At 57.9% G+C, this 22,013-nt stretch overlaps 2 protein-coding genes across 4 annotated transcripts in view; both read right to left on the bottom strand.

The window, feature by feature from the left end:
- Nucleotides 1-8,033, bottom strand: part of PARVG (parvin gamma) — a 24,313-nt gene extending 16,280 nt beyond the window's left edge. The window contains exons 1-6 of the mRNA XM_035729077.1: nt 7,842-8,033; nt 6,636-6,730; nt 4,316-4,380; nt 2,443-2,545; nt 1,342-1,482; nt 309-424 (exon numbers count right to left, since the gene is read on the bottom strand). Coding sequence (XP_035584970.1) covers nt 309-424; nt 1,342-1,482; nt 2,443-2,545; nt 4,316-4,380; nt 6,636-6,714 — 504 coding nt within the window. The 5' untranslated portion in view covers nt 6,715-6,730; nt 7,842-8,033. The remainder of the gene's footprint in view (nt 1-308; nt 425-1,341; nt 1,483-2,442; nt 2,546-4,315; nt 4,381-6,635; nt 6,731-7,841) is intronic.
- Nucleotides 8,034-10,896: 2,863 nt separating this feature from the next.
- Nucleotides 10,897-22,013, bottom strand: part of PARVB (parvin beta) — a 95,156-nt gene continuing 84,039 nt past the window's right edge. For all 3 annotated transcript variants that reach the window (XM_027594988.2, XM_027594989.2, XM_027594990.2), the window contains 3 exons: nt 19,304-19,405; nt 15,223-15,295; nt 10,897-13,734 (listed from right to left, as the gene is read on the bottom strand). In XM_027594988.2, the coding sequence (XP_027450789.1) occupies nt 13,658-13,734; nt 15,223-15,295; nt 19,304-19,405 (252 nt within the window). In that variant the 3' untranslated portion in view covers nt 10,897-13,657. The remainder of the gene's footprint in view (nt 13,735-15,222; nt 15,296-19,303; nt 19,406-22,013) is intronic.

The raw sequence follows: 22,013 nt of genomic DNA on the forward strand, positions 1-22,013 counted from the left end.
CCACTTATGGCCCATGTGACATGGTTGCCATCAGCCAGGACCTTCCTAACACCGCCCCCACCAGCAGATGCTATCTACTGAGGCAGGTGGGACTGGCCAGACCGCAGACCTACTTATGGCCCCCCTGGACTCTCAACATCTTCCACCCACAGCTCCAGCCCAGCCCCCATGGCTGTCCTGGAGGGATGTGATCTATCTCAAGGGAGGGTCAGCCCCCTCCCATGCAGCACCCCCAATCCAGGGTATGGTGATATGGACCCAAAATGCTCAGCCTATACACAGGGGTCCCCTGAGGCCCAGACTCGTACCTCCATGGTGATCACCTCCACCTGGACGTTGGTCGGAAGGGGCAGGTCGGGCTGGAAGTGCTTGGCCAGGGCCACGAGCAGATGCAAGGTGGCCAGCAGGTCCTTGCTGAAGATGGCTGGGGGGGGGCGGCACAGGTCAGAGCTGAGGGGCTGCCCAAACCTGGGGCCACATGGAGCTCTCTTTGTGGTCACAACCACCCTCTGAAGACCAAGAAGCTCTGCGTCCAGACTTCTGGAAGGCAGAGTTCTGGAGACACTCATTCTGAACCCAAAACAGTCACCCTTTGCTCTTGTCACCCCGCTCTGCGAATGCAGCACAAGGCACCGTGTGGGCGGGGCTTCAGTCACAGAGGCAGTCCCTGCTGACAGTTGTGCGTAACCCGATGCCCTACAGTGGGGTCCCAGCCAGAGAAACTACTGGATTCAGATGAGTGTGACTTAATTCAGGGACAACATTATACCCATTGGTCATTGAAAATGAGTCTTTAAACCAAGTGGTGAAGGCAGTGGCATGAGACCCAACCAAAACTGGGCTTGAAAACAGCTCCCTCATCACCCCCAGCCCTGGAGAAGGTACCGAACCCCTTTCTGCCTCAGTGTTCTCATCTGGAAAATGGGAGGAATGTGGGGCTCCGAATGGCGGGAAGGTCATACTGAGCCACTAATGGGCTGGGGTCGGGTCTGGGTGCTGTGCTCACGCTTGTTCCCCACAAGCCAGCTCTGCAGGTGTAACTTAAACCAATTAATGGAAGAGGACTGGCAGCACCCATCTGACAAGGTAAGCGGGGGCTCGCGGTGCTTGGGATCCAAACAGGGGCTGCATGGTTGACCAAGTTTATGCCGCCCACACCGCGGCAGTCCCAACAGGTGCACGACTTTGCCCAGGAGGCCGTGCTTCTTCCAAGTCCCCGGGGTGTCCCCATACCAAAGGCAGGTGAGCACAGCTGCTGGGTGAACAGAGGTCATGGGTGCAAAGGGACCCAGGCGCCCCCCACCCTCCTCTGGACCCTGCCCCAGCCGAGGCCCCACTTACTTCCCACGCTCCACTGGAGCTGCCGCTCCTCCACCTGCAGACTGCCATTGATGGCCTCCAGAACCGCCTCGAGCTTGCGCCTCTGGCTCGGGGCCGTGAGAGCCATCTCCTCCACTTCCAGCTTGAGCCCGGTCAGCATCTCTAAGGGCAGGAGAGAGTGGGAGAGCCAGGGAAGGAGTTGGGGGAGAGGTGGAGGGAAACAGAAGAGGGAGGAGGGGGAGTGAGGGGGGAGGACAGTGTGGGGGGAAGGGGAGGGCACTGGGGGACCCCCCATTCCATAAGCTGTGTGACCTGAGCAAGCCCACACCCTCTGAGCTGCCCTCCACTGGCCCCTCACCTTGACCACCCTGTGCCTGCTCCCTTAGCCCTCTGCACATCTCGGTGCACCTCCTTTTTGGCAAGGCAGTGTGGCCTAGACTCCTAGGCTCAGATCCTGACTCCGCCGCCTTCTTCACTCTGAGACCTTGGACAAGTGACTAGGCCTCTCAGTTTCCTCATCTGTAAAATGGGGACACTAACAGGATAGAGTTTTTCTGAGGATTAACCGCACCTGCCCCATGGCAGGTGCTGGGGAAGGGGCTGGTAGGATCATTCGGTAGCCAACTACAAAGGGCTCCCAGGCCGGCTGAGGACCAGAATCGGGCCCACCCCAGCCCTCTGGGACCTCACAGTTTTGTGCAGAAGGCAGGTGTGTAGACCAAACCTGACATCTCAACAGCAAGGGGGTAGGGTACCCGGGGGCAGGGTGGGGGTCCTGTCTGGGGCCAGGAGGCAGCCCTGAGAGTGGAGGCAACCTGGGGAGCACTAGGTGTTTCCAGATTGAGACAGGGCACCCCCGGGCAGGAGCCCAGCCCGCCTCTACCCGCCCTGGTGCTCTCACTGCTGGCCTGTCTTCTCCAGCAGCGGGGGGGCAGCCCGAGGCCAGGGGCCTGTGTTCTTTTGTTATCCACAGCAGCCTATAAACAGCAGGTGCTCCATGCATGACACTCAGCAGGGGGCAGGAGAGTGAAGCTGAGTGAGGAGCCCACCCTTGGGGGCCTGGTGGGGCCGGTCTGGGGGGCTGGGGCTCAGACCCGCGCAGCCCTGGGAGCTGCCACTTACGGAAAAGGTGGTGCAGGATGAGCCCATCAAATATGTCCTCCTCCAGGCTGCGGACCACAATGTGCTCAGGGAGGAGCTTGGCATTGATCCACTCCATTAGCACCTGCAGACCCCAAGAGGACGGCTGACCCGGGACCACTCCTCACCTGGTCCCCCGCCTGGCTCAGTTCTGACCTCAACCTGGAATGCCCTCCTCCCACCTGCCAACTCCTACCCATCCTTCAAGGCCAGGTCAAATGTCACCTCCTCTGGGAAGCCCTCTCTGCTCTCCCAGGCTGAGTTAGGGGCCCACTCTGGGCTCCCAGGGACCAGGGCGTGGTGGGACTGTCTTTTGTCCTGTGCAAGGTGTCGGTGCCAGGAAGCTACTGTAACTGGTACCTGTAAGTGGGGAGGTGGCTGTGGGACTGGATAATTGGTAAGAGCTCTGAAGGCCCTTGATAGGAAAAGCCTAAATTGCCTCGAAGAGGCTGTTGGTAGAAATCTGGACACGAAGCAGGCCCCTCTGGTAAGAGCTCAGGAGAGGAAGGACATGATACTGGGAACACAGAGGAGGCCCCGTGACAAGGAGGCAGAGATTGGTGTGGCTCGTCTACACGCCAAGGGACACCAAGGGTTGTCAGAGACCTCTGATGGCGGGAGGAAGGCCTGGGATGGGTTCCCCCTCAGAACCTCCAGGAGGAACCCCCCCGCCCACACCTTGACTTAGGACTTCCAGCCTCCAGGCTGGGAGACCATCAGCTCCCCTTGTTTTAAGCCACGTGGTTCATGGTACTTAGTGGTGGCAGCCCCAGGACACCGGCACAGGGGCTGTGGGTGTCCCACCCGATCCCCCAGACTTCCGGCTGTGGGGCACCCCCTCTGCAACTCTGCCTGGGCGCCCCACCCTGCCTGGGCTCAACAGGCCAGAAGCGCAGGAAGCAGAGCCCTGTGCCTTTAAGGGAGCAGCGCCAGCTACGCCAGAGCTGGTGAGGAAACCCCCCAAGCGCCTCCACCTCTGCACCTGCTCCCAGAGGGGCCTAGCAGGCTTCAGTTTCCACCAGGGGCCCCTTCCCTCCCCATCTCCCTTCCCTTCTTGCTTTCCTTGTCTCCTCTATTACCTGCCAACTCACTACTTACACCCAAACCCTTATCTCAGGATCAGCTCTTGGGGGAGCCCAAACTAAGACGTTTCAGTGCCCCATCAGGTTTCCCAGGCGGGACCGTGCTGGCTCTACCCTGCAGCCCAGTGCCTGATGGAGGGAGCGAGGGAACGGGAGGCAGAAAGGAAGGGATGGGAAATGGCCACAGTCTGGGGGTGGAAGGCGGTATAGGCCAGGAGGCCTCCCTGGAGGAAGCAACAGAAAGGCCATGTGGAGACTGGAGAAGGAGGGTGGAGGAAAACGGAGGCCTGAGCCTGCCTGTGCTCAGCTCGTCCAGCAGCCACAGCAGCAGACTCAGAGCCATGGAGAAACCGGGTGACCTGGGTGACTCACGCCCGTTCCTGCCCATTTTGCCAGCTCTCCATTGCCTCAGACAGGTGAAAGGGCACACAGTTTGGGGCCTGGGTCAAACTCCAGTTCTGGGCAGCCATTGGCCAGCCATGTGTCCCCCACTGGTCAGGTCACCCCTCCGAGCCTCACTATTCGCTCCATGGGATGCAAAACAGCAGATGCCTCTTGACCGTCGTGAGGCTTGCTGGGATCATCTATGTAAAGGCACACAGTCGGTGCTCAATAAATGTTCTTTCATGTAGTCATTCAACAGGTCTGCCAGGGACCTGCAGGGTCACCACCGCTGGCCTGAGGTCGGGGGGCGTGGCCTGCTGTCCCCACCCCAAGAAGATGAAAAGACTGCTTCCAGAGAAATCAGGAGAGACCACAGAAAGCTGCCATACCTTTTGTAGTTCTTCAAATTTGGGATCCTGCCGGGAAGTGGGGGGCAGGTATTTCTTCTTTTCCCCTGGAAGCAGAGGTGAGCATGACACATGTGTGGGGACACTGCAGGGAGCTGGGCAGCTCCCTCCCTGCAGGTCACCTGTATGCAGGCACCTTGACACGAGGGATATTTGGTCCTGTGCTTCACACATACACACACACATGTGCAGGCACACACACACACAGTCACGGATACACACACGCACGCACACACACACACAGTCATGGATTCACGCACGCATGCACACACACACAGTCACGGATACACGCACACCCACAGTCACGGATACACACACGCACGCGCGCACACACAGTCACGGATACACGCACGCACGCGCACACACCCACAGTCACGGATACACACACGCACACACGCACACCCACAGTCACGGATACACACACGCACGCGCGCGCACACCCACAGTCACGGATACACACACGCACGCGCGCACACACACACACACACCCTGAGCATCAAACATCTAAAGCGACTCGTATTTCCCAGACACGCCTGGTCCTCCACGCCTCTTCCTTTGCCAACCTGTTCCCGCCACACCCTAAACGCCCTTCCCTCTCTTTTCCCTCAGGAGCACCAGCTCATCCTCAGGCACAACAATATTTATATTTTGGGGACATACCTAGCCTGAAAAACTATTTCTTGTCTGAAATTCAAATTTAACTCGGCCTCCTGTGTTTTATCTGGCAAATCTACCCACTTAAGAAGATGCAGGGTTGGGCGCCTGGGTGGCTCAGTCGGTTAAGCGACTGCCTTCGGCTCAGGTCATGATCCTGGAGTCCCGGGATCGAGTCCCACAGGGAGCCTGCTTCTCCCTCGGACCCTCTTCCCCCTCGTGCTCTCTAGCTCTCATTCTCTCTCTCTCGAATAAATAAATAAAATCTTAAAAAAAAAAAAGAAGATGCAGGGTTCACACAAGCCCAGAGGCTGAGCACCAAGGGGTCGAGGAGGAGTCCTCCTACATCTCTCTGGCTCCCTGGTGTGGGCAGGACCCGGAGGCCACCCCGGCTGACTCTCTGAGCCCCAGGATCCTGGTCAGCAGCTTCCTGACATTCTAGACTCACAGAACCCACCCTTTTCAGGGCTGAGAGGGAACTGCAAGATCATCTAGTCTCAATGAATATGGGGGAAACTAAGTCACCTTGTGGGGACTGCCTTGCCCAAATTCACAAAATGCAATGCCTCTGTCTTCATATGACGCAGCTGGGGACTTTTCCTAGACGTTCTGAAAACCTTCAAGTACTACCCAGCCCCATATCTCCCGACAAGAAGGAGGGCTATCTAACCCGCTGGGCACCAGCCGACTCTGGACCAACGCTTGGGGAGTGGGTGGGTTCCCCACCCCACCCCTTCCCTGAGCAGGTGCCCTGCCGCTCTCAATCATCACACGTTCCAGCTCTGCCTGCCAGTACTTCAAGTATTTCTAAATCAACTGTAAAACAAAAAATAAATATTTTTTCAAATAACTAAACCCTACTGCTAACAGCAGTTTTGCTCATGACACTTTCCAGCCTCAAACCCTCTATGAACAGAGAGCCCCGGGACAGCAAAGGAAGTCAGCCTCGTGACACTGGGCCACCCCCACACCTGCCCCCCCACCCCGCCCGGCCGCCAGGGTCTCGCTCACCACCCCCAGGGGTCTCTCGGCCACAGTGCCTATCTCGAAAGGCTGTCTTCACAGCATCTCGATCAAGTTGCATTCTGCTCTTTCACTTCTATTATCTTACCCTTTCTCTCCGTCATCACACTTAGGTTTGAAAGGTGACATAAATTCCAGTGAGTTCGCTTAAAGCCCCTGCTGAACAGGACCTTTGGGCTGCTCCCTATTTTGCTTCTTTCTGCAACAGGGTGAGGACGGCCTGGGGCACCTGCCCTGTCCTTTCCGACCGTCTCCCGGGAGGGAGGTTTCAGGGGCAGCGGCCACAAGCTCCCCAAGCTCAGAAAACAGACTTGCGGAATTCCCCCGTCCTACGGCCACCCCCCCCCTTTGCAAAAGGACCCAGGCTACTAAATAAATAGCAGCAGTTGGAATCTCCTCTTAACATCACCATCAACCTGAGATGTGCGGTCATGAGGGGAATGGGGATGCCTGCCGAAGTTTCTGGAAGCGGGGGCAGGCGGCTGTCAAGGATGAAGCAGAAGGCAGAAGCAGATGACAACTTGGAAAGCAAGACAGCGCCCAGACCTGCCTGTTGGGCTCCTCCCGTGCAGACCCTCACCTCCCCTGCCCTGCCCGCACCCCCAGCCCCACTTGGACACGGCACCTTGTGGGAGTTCCTCCTCCGCCGGTGGGCCCGTCACCTTAGGGAGCTGCAGCAGGTTGTACAAGGACTCTGACTCCATTTGTCCCTTGCTGGCCCTGGGGGTGCAGGGAATAGAAGGCTATCATCCTCGACCTCTCTGTGGTTTGGGGGGGTCTCATTGCTCGTGCCAGCACGGGAGGGGTCAACATTTACAGAGTGTGTGCAGCCCCCTCCGCGTATTCACTATGGGCAGGGGGCCGGGCTCACCCCCCGCGGGACCGGGCAGATTCAGAAGCCGGCCCTGGCCTCTTTCCTGTTCCCCTAGGCTCACTTCCTCTCCTGCTCAGCCACCCTCTTCACCCCCTGCGTCTTCCCCCAGCGTTTCTGGTCCCAAACAGACATTGGGGCTGGGGTGTCATGCATCAGAATGGTGGCCAGCTATAGCCCCCAGGGAGGCCCCCAAAGATGGGGGCATTCACCGGGGCTGCAGCCTCCCCATCACCCTAGCAGCCAGCCCAGGGACCAGGGCACTGCTGGCAGCTCCATCCTGCCCTGAGGCGAGGATCCAACCCTAACCCCTGGATAGGCCTCCAAGCTCCTTTTGGACAGGATTCAGTTCAAAGGACACGGCCACAGAAGAGGAAAGAGCCTTGCCTGGGGGTTAGGCGGCCCAGGTTCCAGGCTGGCTCCTCCTCATTCTCGTTTTGTGACTCTGGACAAATCCCCTCCCTTTCTGGCCCCAAAGATCTTTACAGACAGGGCCGGACTCCGAGCTCACCGAAGGCACTGGAGTGGACAGAGCTAGAACGACCTCAAGCCGTCAGCCGCCCCGGGCAGCCCCTCCCTGCTCCAGGCCTCAGTTTCTTCAGCTGAAACCGGGTGCCCTCTCTTCCCCACACGCTGGATGAAGCTCAGGGGAGGTGGCAGGGGGAAAGGGAGGCTGCCCGCTTGGCTACACAATGGGATGGTGCCCGTCTGCCTGTCCGGCCCCAGGAGGGAGGAATGGCTGCTTCTAACCCTGGGGGACCGGAGGGGCAGAGGGGCTCAGGGCTTCGCCTGGCCCGACTCCCTCCCTGTGCAGCCTCAGCTGAGGCTGTGTCCTCTGGGGTCCGTTTCCACAAGCCCCCGGGAGCCCTCCCTCACTGAGCTCTGACTCCCGAGCTTTAGAGAGAGGCAGAAAGCCCCAAGCCGAGGGCTCCCGTGAGCTAAGATGCCAGGAGGACTCACCCAGCTGCCTCCTTCACACCAGGGAATGAAGCTTGTAGCTCGTGATCACTGGCTTCCAAATAAAAGCTAAGTTCCTAGCCGTGGGGGGCTGGAGGGGCCACGCGCTGCTCACTTCCTCCAGGCCTGTGGCTTCCGCAGGGCCTGCTCGGAGGCGTCTGCATGCAGCTTCCTCCTCGCTGGGCCGCAGAGCCTGCTGCCTCCACAGCCCCACCGGAAAGCTGTGTCCCCAGAGCCCCAGCCACCCAGCCACACCTCCTGGCCCTCAGATGCCTCGCAGGCAACTTGGATCTGCAATTTTTTTCCCTCTCTCCCTCTCCCGTCCCCACCACGCAGCCCAAGCCAGTCCCTCCCCGGCCTCACCATCTCCAAGTGGCCAGCACCAGCCAGCCAGCCGCCGAGGCCAGAGACCCCCACCTCCCCACCCCCAGAGAACTTCAAGCCCTGCCTTGGGCCATCCCTCCACCCCCACGCCCCACCCAGCCAACCCCTCTTCCCCTTTTCCTCTGGCCTGGACCACAGCCTCTGTGCTCGAGCCCCACAGCCAGCCTCTTACACCCCAACCCCTGCCCGGGATGCTCATGTCCCAGACCCCTCAAAACCCACCAATGGCATCCCATCGTTCTTAAAATAAAATCTACTCTGCACAGCCCAGTGTATGTCCTTGATGGACCTGCTGGCTAGATCTCCATCCCCATCTCCAAACCTCCCAGCCATGTTGACCGACTTTCTGCTTCCTGAACACACCACATGCCTTACTATTTCCTCTGTCTAGAAGCCCCTGCCCCATCTTTTAAAGGGGCTAAGTCCCTTTATCATCAGCTTAAATGCATCCTCCTTTAGGAAGCCTTCCCTAACTGCATCATCCAAAAGCGGTTGTCTTTAGGATTCCTTACCACCGCTCTGAAGGTCTTCTGTGTCCCAGTGCCTAGAACAAGGCCTGACACCAAGCGGACTCTATGCATAAATGCAGCCGGCTACTGTTGCCTGGAGGACGAAGTTCTTCCAGAGAAGAAATGGGCCTTGATGGATGAGTAAGAGTTTGCCCGCTAAAGATGTGTGAGAATGTTCCAGGTAGAGAGAAGAGTGCGTGCAAAGGTGTTAAGGAGTTTGAGAAGGAGAGGCCCCAGGACGGCAGGAGAGTCGGCGATCACTCAGACCCAAGCTGGGGTCCTGCACTTGAACCTTCCTGGGCCAGGATGAACCTGTGAGTATTCACGGCAGCAGCAACTGTGCTGAGGGACCAGGAAGCCAAGCACCCTTTCTATGCTGACAAATCAGGCAGAAAAGGGGCAGAGCAGGTGGGAAGCAGGAACAAGGGCACACGTGAGCAGGAAAGCGGTGTTGTTCCTGCTTCGTAAGCTCCCAAGAACTTACAAAAATGACAGAAAGCATTAGTGATTATTACTGCTAATATTTATTAACTGAAGATGCAGCAGACATCGCTCTAAGGGCTTTAATTTTACTGGGGGCAGCCTCTGCGGCAGGTGCTGCTTTCATCTCCGCCTGCAGATGAAGACACAGAAGGGCAGGATTCTGTTTCTGGCCCCCCCACCCCCGCCGATGGCCCTGTGCAAGCCCGGGGTTTGTGGCGCAGTGGGCCGGGAAGCAGCGGTGCCCACACACCCACTTGGTTTGGGCAAGTGGGGCGGGCGCGGCGTGGCCCGGGGGTCAGTGTGCTGCCAAGTCCCCGCAGAGATGGCATGTCCGAATGGGGGACTGAAGAGTGCTTAATAAAGCACTGGTTGGGGCCAGGTTAAGGGAACCCAGAAGAGACAGTGCTGCCCCCCGAGACGGGCAACTCCAAAGCCCAGCAAGGCAGAGGACAGGGAGGACACCAGAGCCCAGAAGGAGATGGCTGGAGCTCTGAGCCGGCCGCCAGCCAGGGGCTGTGGTAGAGGGGGGCACGCCAACCCACGGTGGCCCGGCAGAGGGACAACTAACACCCTGATCTCGCTCACTCTCCCCCACCCTCCTTCCTGCTGGGGCCTCCCACTGGCCAAATCCCAGGGGAAGCCAGCGGCAAGAACGCCCGCCCAGGCAGTCGGTGAGGCCAGGGCTGCAGAAACCGCGGCGGGGGGGGGGGGGGGGGGGGTCCTCAGGGGAGGTCGGGAAACATCTGGCCCAACGTGGACGACTCGGGAGACAGCAGCGGCTTGGCAGCCTCCTGGTCAGGGCAGAGGCCGCCGGCACTGCGGGGTCATCGGACGAGTCCTTGATGGGGGGTCTGTTCCCAGCCTGGGGCTCCAGGCTTCCGGTGGCTCTGGGGTCACCTCATCTCCGGTACTAGACTCCTTCCTGTTCAAGCAACTATGGCAACGCCAGTTATCTGCCACTGGACCTGGGCTAATAAAGGATGTGTTAGCAGTCGAGGAAGGCAGATCTTAAGTGAGGGAGGGATGATGGATCTGGTGAGGGAAACTGGAGGGAAATTTCCACCGCGGAAAGTGTGGGATAACGAGCTGGCCAGAAGTCGCACGGGAATGACGTGGCTCTGGACCAGGCGTCCCTCCGAAGCCGGGTCCTTCCCAGCAGCTCTTTGGGATCCTTAGTATTTTTACAGCACCGAGGCCTCACTCTGCCGGTTAGTGGTACTTCAAGAGTGAGTTTTAACGCTGCGGACAGGAAAGTTCGATGCCCCTGAATCCCCCCATGACTTCTGCAGGGAAGGTTTACAGCATGGCCACCGTCGAGGGTCACCCGGGCCCCTCGTCCTGCAGCGCATGGGGCACACCATCCCCCTGGAGCGGGCTGTCCAGCCGGCGCCACCAGCCCCCCGGTATCCCCCGTTCTGCTTTGGACCCAGACAGATAGGCCAACTCGCCCAGCTCGGCTCATCCTTACTGCACATCCGCTGCTGTGACTCAGCTTTTCCCCCGGGGCTCCCGCCCAGGAACCCCTCGACCTCAGCCCCCATGGGGCCCGTCCCCCACACTGGGCTGTACGCCAGCTCCTGGGCCCACTTCCCGGTCTGACTGGAAGCTCCTGGGCCCAAGCACTGGGCTGGCGCGACCAAGGGCCAGCAAGCGCATGAAAGCAAAAGGAGACACAGCCCCGCTCTCTCGAGGTCTTTATTGGAATAAGTAACAGCACACTATTCACACCGCACAGCACTTCCCTAACCAAGGCTCTGGCTCCCGGGAGGTCAGGTTCACGGCAGGGCCCACGGCAGACCCGAGGAGCCGCGGCTTCCCGCTGCCGGCCAGGCGGACAGCATTGCCAACACAGCCAGGGGTTTAGCGGCTTTTATTCGATATCCAGACATCCAAAGGCGCCACTGCTTAAAACAGCTAAAAGGACAATGAAACACGGGCCCGCAAAAGGGGGTGAAAAAAGCATTCAGTTCCTTTAAAACACAGCTCTTTGTCACATCCAATTAGGACATTAGGGCTCTGCATGCATAAGACCCTGTGGTTGTCACGGGGGAAGCAAAGCTGCAGGTAGCCTCCCCATGGCCAGTGGGAGCCTCAAACAGCCGCTCCAAGAAGGATAAAAGGTGACCATCTCACGGCCCCTGCCTGGGCCCTCACTTGGGCCCTGCAGACCCTGAGCCGGAGCCACTCGGGCGCAAATGATCTCACTTTCACTTAGTTCCTGTGGGGGGTCCCACCCCCGACCAAAAAACAATGCACTGAAAAGGTGGGTCAATTGAGGAGGAAGGGTTCTAGAACTTTCAAGATTAAGGGAAGTGGCTTCTGCACAAGTTACCCCAAGAAGATGTCCCAGCATCACAGACCTGAAACTCACAGCTATGGTCGCTAAGCCAGGAGGGCTGATCACAGGAGAGGCCGCCCCCAGAGTTCACCCTGCTCTCTGTCTCATGACTGCACCCCCGACGCGGATGCCCAGGCCTTGCGTTGAGCTCTGATTCAGAGTGGACAGTGAAGGGCGGGGGGAAGGAGATGCATTCAGGGCAGGGAACCAACTTGAATAAAGCCAGTTTGGATGACAGATCACCTGCTCTGCTGGAACCCTGGCCTTAGAGAATCGGCACCATGACACAGCTGGCCCATATCTAGGGATCCCTTTTACCAGGAACACAGAGGGCTTGAAGCGCACGCACTCCCCGCCCCCCAAGACCACTGCCTCCTTTTCCAGGCACGGAGTCCACCGGAGCTGCCCACCTGCGCTGAAAACCCCAAGGCTGCGTTCTTTCCAAATGTCAGCGCCCCCTCCTTCGGTCCCCGGGACCCCCGGGGATGGGCAGAGTCTGGCCAGACCCGCCTGTAAAAGCCAGGAGACCGGCCTCCGTGGCTCTGGCGGCCGGCAGGGATCCTACGCATGTAATGAAGTCGGCACAGACTGTTCCAGCCTTGGTTCTTCTGTCAATGTGGCCCTTTAATGTCGCCGCGTCCCGCAGGAGACACCGTAATACTGTTTTAATTATTTCTGTCCCCTGCTGGGAAACCACCTCCATCAGACTCGCAGCGGCAAAGCTGAGACAGGGGACAGGGGAATCGGTGTTTCCTGAGTCGTGAGCGCTGGCATCCGATTTAATATTAACAACCAGCACAACTGCTCCGATCAACAGCAGGAAGGTGAAAATTGGAGATGAGAAAGGCCTGTCCTGAGAGCTGAGAGCCCAGGAAGGAGGCTGCCGTCACCCCCCCCCCCCGCCCCGTTTCTCTCTTGAGCCAAAGTGAGCGGGGGAAGGGGCGAACAGCATTCCTTTCAGGGGTGCCCAGTGGGGGATACCAGCAGGGTTGAATGCCACACTGGGGAGGAGGGGGATAAAGACGTCATATTCCCCCAATTAGGCCTGGACTGCGTCCCCCAGAATCCATATGTTGAAGCTCTAAGCCCAGGTACCTCAGAATGTCACTGTATTTGGAGATGGGGTCTTTACAGAGGTCGGTATGTTACAATGAGGTCATATGAGTGGCCCTCATCCATTATGACGGGTGTCCTTGTAAAAGGAGGTTAGGACGCAGACGGGCACGGCGGCGGGAGGGGGCACATGAGGCCACGGGGAAGGGAGGCCATCCGCAAGCCGGGAGAGGGGCCTCAGGGGGAGTCAGCCCTGCCTTAATGCTGGATTTCTGGCCTCCGGAGCTGGGGGACCATCCGTTCCTGTTGTCTAAGTCCCCGCCTGTGGCCCTTTGTTAACGGCGGCCCCTGCAAACTGAGAGACTCCGCTTTTTATAAAAGTTTAAAAATGCGTCTCTTCCCAAACAGGGCCCCTGAGATGTATCAAGCAACACTTTAGATCCGGCTCCCGACATAGCCCACTTGGCCGTCACCAAAAAAAAAAAAAATCAGAAACCACTTCAGCAAATCCTGCCTCCGGCTCGGTGGCACTGAGGGTCACCCGGGTCTTAGATTTTTGTGCAAAAGGTAAAGGAGAAACACTGGCTGGTCAAGCAACGGAATGTGGGGCGGGCCCTCCTGTCCCATCAAAAGCCCCCGGGACTTTAGAGGGAAGTTTTTTTAAAACTACAAAAGGCTTTTTACTAAAAAGGCCTCTCTTCCAAGGAGATTTCCCCCGCCATAGTCAGGCTGACTCATGGCTCCTCAGAGCTGTGGGTGCTGTTCTGATCACCCATGGCCGTGGTCGTTAACTGCTGCATGGAAAGGCTTGCAGGGCGCCCCCCCACACACACACACAGGCTGAAGGGTGTGGGGGGGATCAGGGCTGACACGTGTCTCGGCACCGATGGGGCCACATGCCAGCACTGGGCTGCAGAATCCTGCCCACTGTGGGCTACACAGGGGAGCTTAAGAGCAATAACCTGAAGAGGCCGGGTGGCGTGGGGGAGGGGTGGGGTGGGGAACAAGGCTGGTGGGCCTCCCGGCCCTGCAGGGTCTCCGCCGCTCCCTGCTCACTCCAGGTGCTTGTACTTGGTGAACAGGTTGTAAAGAACCCTCAGGGTGGATTTGAGATCCAGGTTCACCACATCTGCGGAAGGAAACAGAGACGCCGTTGGTGGGGCGAGAGCACCTGGGCCCTGGTGCCGGCATGCGGGAGGGACGGGGCACCTGTCACGTCCACAGCAGAGTGCTTCGGTTTTAAGACCGATAGCCACCCCATCCAGGACGCCCTGGGCAGCGCCATCCCAGGACACTGGCTGCTGTGAGAGGCCCCAGGCCACCAGCCCTCTCCATGAGCACCTGGGATGGCAAGACAGGTGGCAGGATGCTCCTGCATCCCTTCTAGGACCCGCGTCGGGCAAGTCTGGGGACCAGTGGTGCCTACGGACGTGTGGTCTCCAACAGCCAAGGATGTTTACTGGGGTCCAACACCCACGGGCCAACCTGTGCCAGGACAGAGAGCGGGCCCTCTGGGGCAGGGCAGGGTGGGAGCTGCGGTTCCCTCCTGCCCCCTCAAGGTCAAGCAATGGGCCATGTGATGTGGCCCACGGCAGGACCCTCAGGGGATCCGACAGCCCAGGAAGTCCAGGCTGCCTTCTTTGGTGGGAGGGGCACCTGGGTCTTCTTCTCACTTGCCCTGTGACCTCAGACAAGTGACCTCCCTGCTCTGGGTCTTTGTTTGCCTATAAAACTGGCCCATCGGATGAGGTGGGTGAGGCCCCTTCTCGGGCCACAGAAAGATCATGGTCTTGCTTTGCCCCTGCAGGTACTCAACCCCAGAGCAAGAAATAGCATGTCTTCCAGAGGAAGGCTGGCTGAGTGGTTGCCGTGAACCAACAACTGTCCTAATACCGAGGCCCAGAGTGTCTCCAATCTCAGCTTGTCAGAGCGGGGGGGAAGCACGGAGAGCCGGCACAACCCTCTTTCCTGCCTTCCCTTTGCAAACGAGACCAAGACTCACCGAGGAGAAAGAGCCTGCCGGCCAGTTTACCCTCACAATGAACTCGAGGGTTCACACGTGCACCCAGGGCTCCCAGAGTCTCCCAGGCCTGAGGCTTCGGCTCAGCCACCCCCCCACCCCCCGGGCCGGCCAACACTGCAGTGGGAGGAGACCAGTGGCTACCGAACCAGAGGCAGCCGGCAGGACCGATGCCCTCTGTGAAGGGGCAGGTCTGAGGAAGGGGCTGCAGGGGCCTAAGCCAGGCCTGCTCCTGGTTCCCCAGCCTCGCTGCCCTGGTGGTGCCACCACCGGCTGCCCGTGCCTCCCCGCTGCGGCTCGGACCCACACGCGGCATGACCGTGCCTCATCCCTGCAGGGACATCAACCCAACACGCATCAAACTGTGGTAAGCCTTTAATATCCTTGCAAGGCGTGAAACAGCATCTCTAGCCTGAGCCCGGCACCTGCAGGGACATGCAGATCCCAAGGCTCGTGGGCAGAGGTCATGTCCTCCAAGTCAAGCAGTTACTAAAGACCAGTGTTGGTGGTTCCACCAGCACAGTCCTCCTGGTCCCCGAAGCTAAGGGCACAGGGGGCACGGGAGCTGGGGTTGGTGGGGCTGGGGCAGGGCATTACCTTCAGGGTGAGCCTTGGGTGTCTTGAGCCCTCCGTCCAGCATCAGCTCAAAGGCAAACGCCACGTTGTGGACCTGCCAAGGAAGCAAAAGTAGAATCGGCACATTCCCAGACCCAAGCGGCCCCACGCAGGGCACAGGGTGGGCAGGGGCGTCGGGAGAAGATGTTCACTAGATGGTCCTTACTCCCCTCACCAGGGATCAGGGGGCAGCTCAGAGATGCAGGGCTGAAGGCACAAAGCTTACCCTAGAGGGCTCCGGGGTCTCTGAGTGTCTGCTCTGTCATAGGCCACATGATGAGAAGTGACCGTGACTCTGTCCCTTTCACAGATGAGGAAGCCAAGGCTCAGAGAGGACAAGCCACTTCCCAGAGACACCCAGCGCTACGCACTGTCCCCAGCACAGAGCGGCCACCCACCATGTGCTGGAAGGGTCTCCCAGAGCTGTATGTGCATTGCTGTGGGCAGGACATTGCTCTCGGGGCAGTGGTGGCCCAGGCACCAGGCAGGCACTGGGGACCCTGCCGGAACAGAAGTCAGCCCAATGGTGGCTGCAGGGGCAGGCAGCAGGGCCCTGGTCCTGGCCTCGACTTGCTAGATGTCACAGAAGGTGGACACCCCACCCCCACCCCCCACATGGCTTCTCCCTGAAATGAAAAGTACCACTCAGCCCACGAGGATGCTGGAAGCTTGTATTCCACTAACAACTTCTGAAGAGGTTTAAAATAACACCTTCTCTGCTGCATTTATCCACCTGAATCACAGAGACGCCAGGTGATCAACCAAATCACAGCCAACCATCTGCTGGGAGCAAAGGCTGTTAGGGGGTAGGATCGGGGGGGAGGGGGCACCAAAAATAAAATAGATCATAGAGTCCGAGCTAGAGAGAACCCCGGGGCTCTTAGTCACATATCCTTTCAACAGTAATATCTTCATGATTTCAGGGTAAATGAACCAGAAACATGATCATTTTACTTGTAGTTTAATAATTAACCAGGAAAACGATGTTTGACAAAATAACCCGCTGTTGGTCAAAATCCCAGCAGCTCAGGGACCGCGTAGTGGCCTCCAGGACCCTCGGCAGCACCAGCACTGGGCAGGTGGTGCTCGGAGGGGCCCCGTGTGGGGACGGACCCCGCAGGCCCTTCACACCAGGGCTGGGCGGGGCTGCACATGACCAGATGCAGGGGGCCCGGAGGACCCTGGGCCATTCCAGAGGCCCTCCGGAAAAGGCCCAATGGAAAGGCCAAGCAGGGTGTCAGACGTCCAGGTGTACAGAGCCAGCCCAGCCCAGAGGAAGGGCGTGGGGTGCACCAAGGCCACTTTTCAGAGGAGGCCCCGGGGCCGAGATGAGTTAGGACAGGGAGAGACGGCCCCTTGAAATTGCTCGGCGCTGAGCAGGTAGGCTTCCTGAAACCCCACGCCTGCCCCACACCAACAACAGCTCTCGCCCAGACCCACCTCTCCGTAGTGCAAGGCTTTCCTTCTGCTTCCTTCTCAGTCTGAGGAAACCACCCGACGGGAAGTCACCGCCACCCTGCTCTCGCCCCAGCCACCCCCTCACCTCCACTGACCCCTCATGCCTGCAGAGAAGCCACCCCTGAGCCCAGGCCCCTGGGACAGGGCACACAGAGCAGCGAACAGCTCCCCGGACCCGAGGGGACCAGGCCACACGCTGTGCCCCAAAGCCCCATGCCACCCCTGGGAGCCAGCCACACAGCCAGGACACCCTGAAATCCTTTCCCTCCGCAAGTCAAGGGATTTTTGAAAACCTGGCCAGGTGACAGAAGAATAGAAGTTTCTAGAATAGGGGTGGGCTCTTCCACCTCTGCCCTGCTGAATGTGGGAGCTTGGGTTGTCTCTCGGCCCTTCTGAGACCCGTTTCCTCGTCCCCAGGGAGGGAATCAGATGAGGGGATAGGAGCGAAAGCACTTGGAGAATGTGAAGCCCTTTCTTGCATTTGCCGGTAAGAACCTGAGTCTCCGGGACGCCTTCCACTCCCCAGAGAGAGGAATGCTGTGGAATCTTCCAGAAGGATGACCGATGGGCACAAGGTACTCAGCAAAGTGGCTCCCATGGAGTAAGATCATAAAACAAAAGCCACGGGTCGTATCCATGTCTCAGAAAGCTCAAAGGGTGCCGTGTGTTTGTGTGCAGGAACCTAGGGGGTCTGGTCTCATTTTTTTTTAAATCTAGTGCAATTGTTTTAAAAACACAGGTCATCACTCCGCTGGGGGACAGCAGCCCCTGATACGTGTCCGATTACGCTCACCGAACCTTTGTGCCCTCCCTCGGGAAACGCAGAGCTGCTGCAGATTCCCAGCACTGGGGCAAACGTGTGCGCCCCGGGGAGATGCCCCGTGGGAGGTCCCCTGCAGCCACCACGGCCTGAGAGTTCGGCTGTGGGGCCCAGCCTGGAGCGAGTTCAGGTCCGTGCAGTGGGGAGACGCCAGTCTCTGCCCACGAGCCGGTCGAGAGCTAATAAATATGACGAGCTCACAAAGAACTTGCCAGTAGCTGCCACGATGACCCTCACTCCCCACGGCGGGCAGGGAGAGAATCCAGGAAGCTGGATAAGAATGCACTGGAATTCCAGCGTCCTCCCTGAGCAGAGCCACCCCTTCACGAGCATGAACGGGCTCCCAGCGTGCTGGACGCTGCCCCTAAAACAGCCTTTCCTTCACGGCTCTCGGGCAGAGGCGAAGCGAAGGCAGACGGTCATTCGGGCCTCTCACACCTCCAAGGCCAGGGCAGCAACCCACAAAAACTTTCACCCCTGTTGCAAAGGGAATTAAGGCTGGGGCCGGAGAGAAGGCTCCCCTACCCTGCCATGTGCACAGTCTCATCTTGGGGGAAAAAAAAAAAGAAACCCAGTTCCGGCCCCTTGGCTTGATTCACCGTTCCTGCCGGCATCATTATTAATTTGAACAAAGGAAATCTCTCTCCCCGAACAATGCTTCTGCAATCAGCCCCGTCGGGCCTGGAAACGCATGAGCCTCTTCCCCACATTATCTGTGTTCTCATTTCCAGAACAATAGCACAGGCACCCTTGTTTCCTGACGGAGTTCTGCTCGCTCCCCTCTGGCTCGCGCTCTCCCCATTCGCTCTGGCTCACCCGTGCCAGGCCCTCTCTAATCTGTTCTGATTCCATCTCAGCAGGCGAGGCAGGAACAACATTTGGCCGCCAGTGAACCGCCTGGAAGGTGCTAGAAGTATGCAGATTGATAAACACTGGCCCCGTTATCAGATGTTTCCCTGGCTGCCACCACCTGCTAGCATTGTCTGCCTCTCTGACTCACGGGTCTAGCACTTTGGGAAAATCCAATGACATGCCCGTGAGTCCAAAGCAACATGGACAGTGCAAAAGCCAAGTTTCTAAAGGCAACGCACTAACTCTTGTCTGGACAGGCTGCATTCCGGGGAGCCCTGAGCAGCAGGCCAAACACCCGGGCACAGACAGGGACACGGGGGGCTCAGCAACTCAAATCCAAAGGTTAGGCCCTTTGACCCCAACAATCCTATGTGGGGAATTTCCCCTAGAAAACAATCCACAGGAATGGAGATAGATATACAGAGAGATCGATCAATAGATAGACTCGAGAAGATGCCCTATTATTTTAATGGGGAAAAAAAAAAACAGAAACAAGTTAATCGTCCAAGAGTTGGGGGGAATAGGGAGACAGTGGTGTCAGAGCCACGGGACTCTGGGCCACGACTGAGGACAGCACTTGGGGAGATCGGAAGCAGCTGGGAAAACCAGAGGTGACATATGCATGGCCTCAACAGTGGAAGGATCTGCAAGTCTACAACATCCGACCACCATGATTAAAATTGATACCATCCCATGGGAAAGACCCCAAAGAGAACACGGCACACGGTGCTCGGGTATGTCTGGCACTACTGATGGGTTTACTTCTATGACTGAGGGTTGGGTTATGTCTCATTGCAGTACCGTTTTGGGGACAGCTTTATTTTTTTTGAAGACTCCAGCTAGACTCCTAAAAGAACATCGGGGGCAGGTCTAGGCTGTGCGCTTTAGCGAGCACGTCCGGGGCTGCTCTGAGGATGGAGACCACACACATACCTTCTGGTCGAAGCTGTCTGGGGTCAGGTAGAAGTTGTGCAGGGGGACGAAGTAGTCCTCCAGAAGGCCCATGAGCAGAACCAGGTAGACGCCATCTGCAAACTACAGAGAAACACGTGGTGATGTTTCCGGGCTGTACAGGGAGGTGGTGAATGTTCTGCATTCATTCCAAAGAAGGAAAATGTTTTAAAGTATGAAATCCGTGCCTCGCTCAGGCATGAACCTGCAATTAAGTGAAGGACCCGGGTGTAGAGCATCTCGCTCGGGACTGGATATGGCCATGCATGTGTTTGGGGTTGGAGTGCATCCACGTGGATAGGGCCACGGCTCTGGAAGCAGGCAGCCTGGCCACAGGGCCCCTCCCCCCACTATGGACCTCGAGGTAACGCTGGCTCCCATCTCTCAGGGTTGGCACGAGGACCCAGCATACAGTGAGCACCCCATCAGTGTCGGCTTCTGGAATGATCCATCCTTGCATGACCTGCAGGGTGCCCTATGCTTTGGTTTGGGGTCTGCTGCCCTGTTCCACCTGCTCACTTTGTCAGCTGTCCGAGCACCTTTTTCTAGCGAGGCTCACAGCGCCAGACACTTTCCCCTGCTTGAGCCCCGGTGACCACGAGCCTTTGTCCATCTAGATGAGCCTCTCGTGTCCATCCTGGCTGGGCCCTGAACACCGGGCGGCACTGGCTCAGGGAAAGGCCTGCAGGCTACAGCCCTCAATCCAGACCCCTCTCCCTGCCACCCAGCCCAGCAGCGCCATCCATCCACAGGAGGGGGACCAGGAATCTAGAACAAAAGGCCCCACTCTTTGGCAGAGAGCCCTCCCCCACCCCCAATAAGCCAGGGAACAATTACTCCCTTTAAAGATAAAGCAATGGAGACCAGTAAAGGCCCCACGGAGCACAGAGATGGCACCTCTGAGGGGCCGAGGCTTGCTGGGGTCTGCTGCACAGCCAGAACTTGAGAGGACCCCAGCCTCCAGATGTCTCAAACTGTGCCATCCAACCTGACCGCCACTGGCCACATGTACCTATTGAAATTAGACATTTTTTTGTTTGAATGTTGCTGGTTTATTCTTTTTCCTGCGGTAAAATATATATAACATGAAGTCTACCATTTTAACCATTTTTAAATATCCAGGTCACTGGCATGAAGTCCATTCATACTGTGTGCCACCAACCATTCATCCATCCATCCATCCATCCAACCAACCATCCAATTCTAGCACTCACATCATTTTGCAAAACCGAAACTCTGTGCCCATTAAACACCAACTCCCCATCCCCCTCCCCCTGGCACCTACCACTCTGCTCTGTCTCTCTGAATTTGCCACAAGATTTATCCTTTTGTGTCTGGCGTATGCTGACTTTTTTTTTTTTTTTTAGTCATGATAAAACATACATAAAATGTACCATATTGATCATTTTTAAGCATACAGTTCAGTCTTAAGTACATTCACGCTATTACATAACCAAGTTCCAAAACACTTAAACTGAAAAAAATGTCTAAATTAACGAAAATACAAAATTCCGTTCCTCAATCACACCAGCCACATTTCAGGTGCTCAGCAGCCACCCATAGCAGGCAGCTCCTACAGCAGACGCGTGCCGACAGGACCCCTCCATCACTAAAAGGAAGCCCTCTTGGCCGGCGTGGTCCCCTGGTCTAGAAGAGCGCCATGCAGGACAGCAGGACAGCCGTGAGGGGCTGGGCACCCAGGAGCCCTGCAGCTCCGGAGACTGATGAGCCGAAGGAGGACTTTACTGAAAATAGCAGTTCCCTCCACCATCCTAGGCAGGCCACCAAGGCCTCCGATTTAAAGATGAAAATTCCAAATCACAAGTGTCCAGTATCACCATGTTGAAAGGCGAAGGGGAGCGAAGACACAAAGCACAAGGCAGAGGGACGCCGTCCTTCCCGGGCCTGCCGAGGACAGCCCTCTGGTAGAGCGTGCTGGCAGGACTGCCCCCGCGGACACCGCGCCAGCAACAGGCCCAAAGAAACCGGCTCTCTCCACAGCATGGGCCCATTTCCAGGCCGTCCACGAATGAAGATCCCACCCGCAGCACCTGCCCGGGAGGTGTAGGGAGCCTCTGCTCCCTTCCACGGCATCCCCAAACGCAGCCCAGGCCCCCTCGTGCATGGGGCGGTGGGAGAGATGGTGACCGCAGAGGAAGGCATGGGAAGGAGAGGGGCGCCCAGGAGACTGAGAGCCAGGAGAGCACAGCGGCTTATCAGCAAACCGACCCTCCAGCTCACACTCCCGAGAGCACACATCAGTCCTGGGTGGGGGTGTGCTCTAGCGCAGACCCCCATGGTTGCCCCCATGGCTCCCACAGCACTGTCTTCATCAATACCCAGCTTGTACAGGCATAACCTCCATTAAGCCTCCCTGTATCTGCTGCCCCCTCAACATAAGGAGAGAAGCTCAGAGAAGTTGAGTAGCTGGCTTGGTATCACACAGCTAGGAAGTTGCCCAGAATATAGAAGCGGTTTTACAAAGGAGGGAAAAAGACATGAATGCGCGCACGCGCATGCACGCGCGGACACACGCACGCGCGGACACACACACACACACACACACACACACACACACACACACACACACACACACACACACACACACACACACACACACACACACACACACACACACACACACACACACACACACACACACACACACACACACACACACACACACACACAC

This window comes from Zalophus californianus, chromosome 9 (genome assembly GCF_009762305.2).
Source record: "Zalophus californianus isolate mZalCal1 chromosome 9, mZalCal1.pri.v2, whole genome shotgun sequence".
NCBI classification, from domain to species: Eukaryota; Metazoa; Chordata; class Mammalia; order Carnivora; family Otariidae; genus Zalophus; species Zalophus californianus.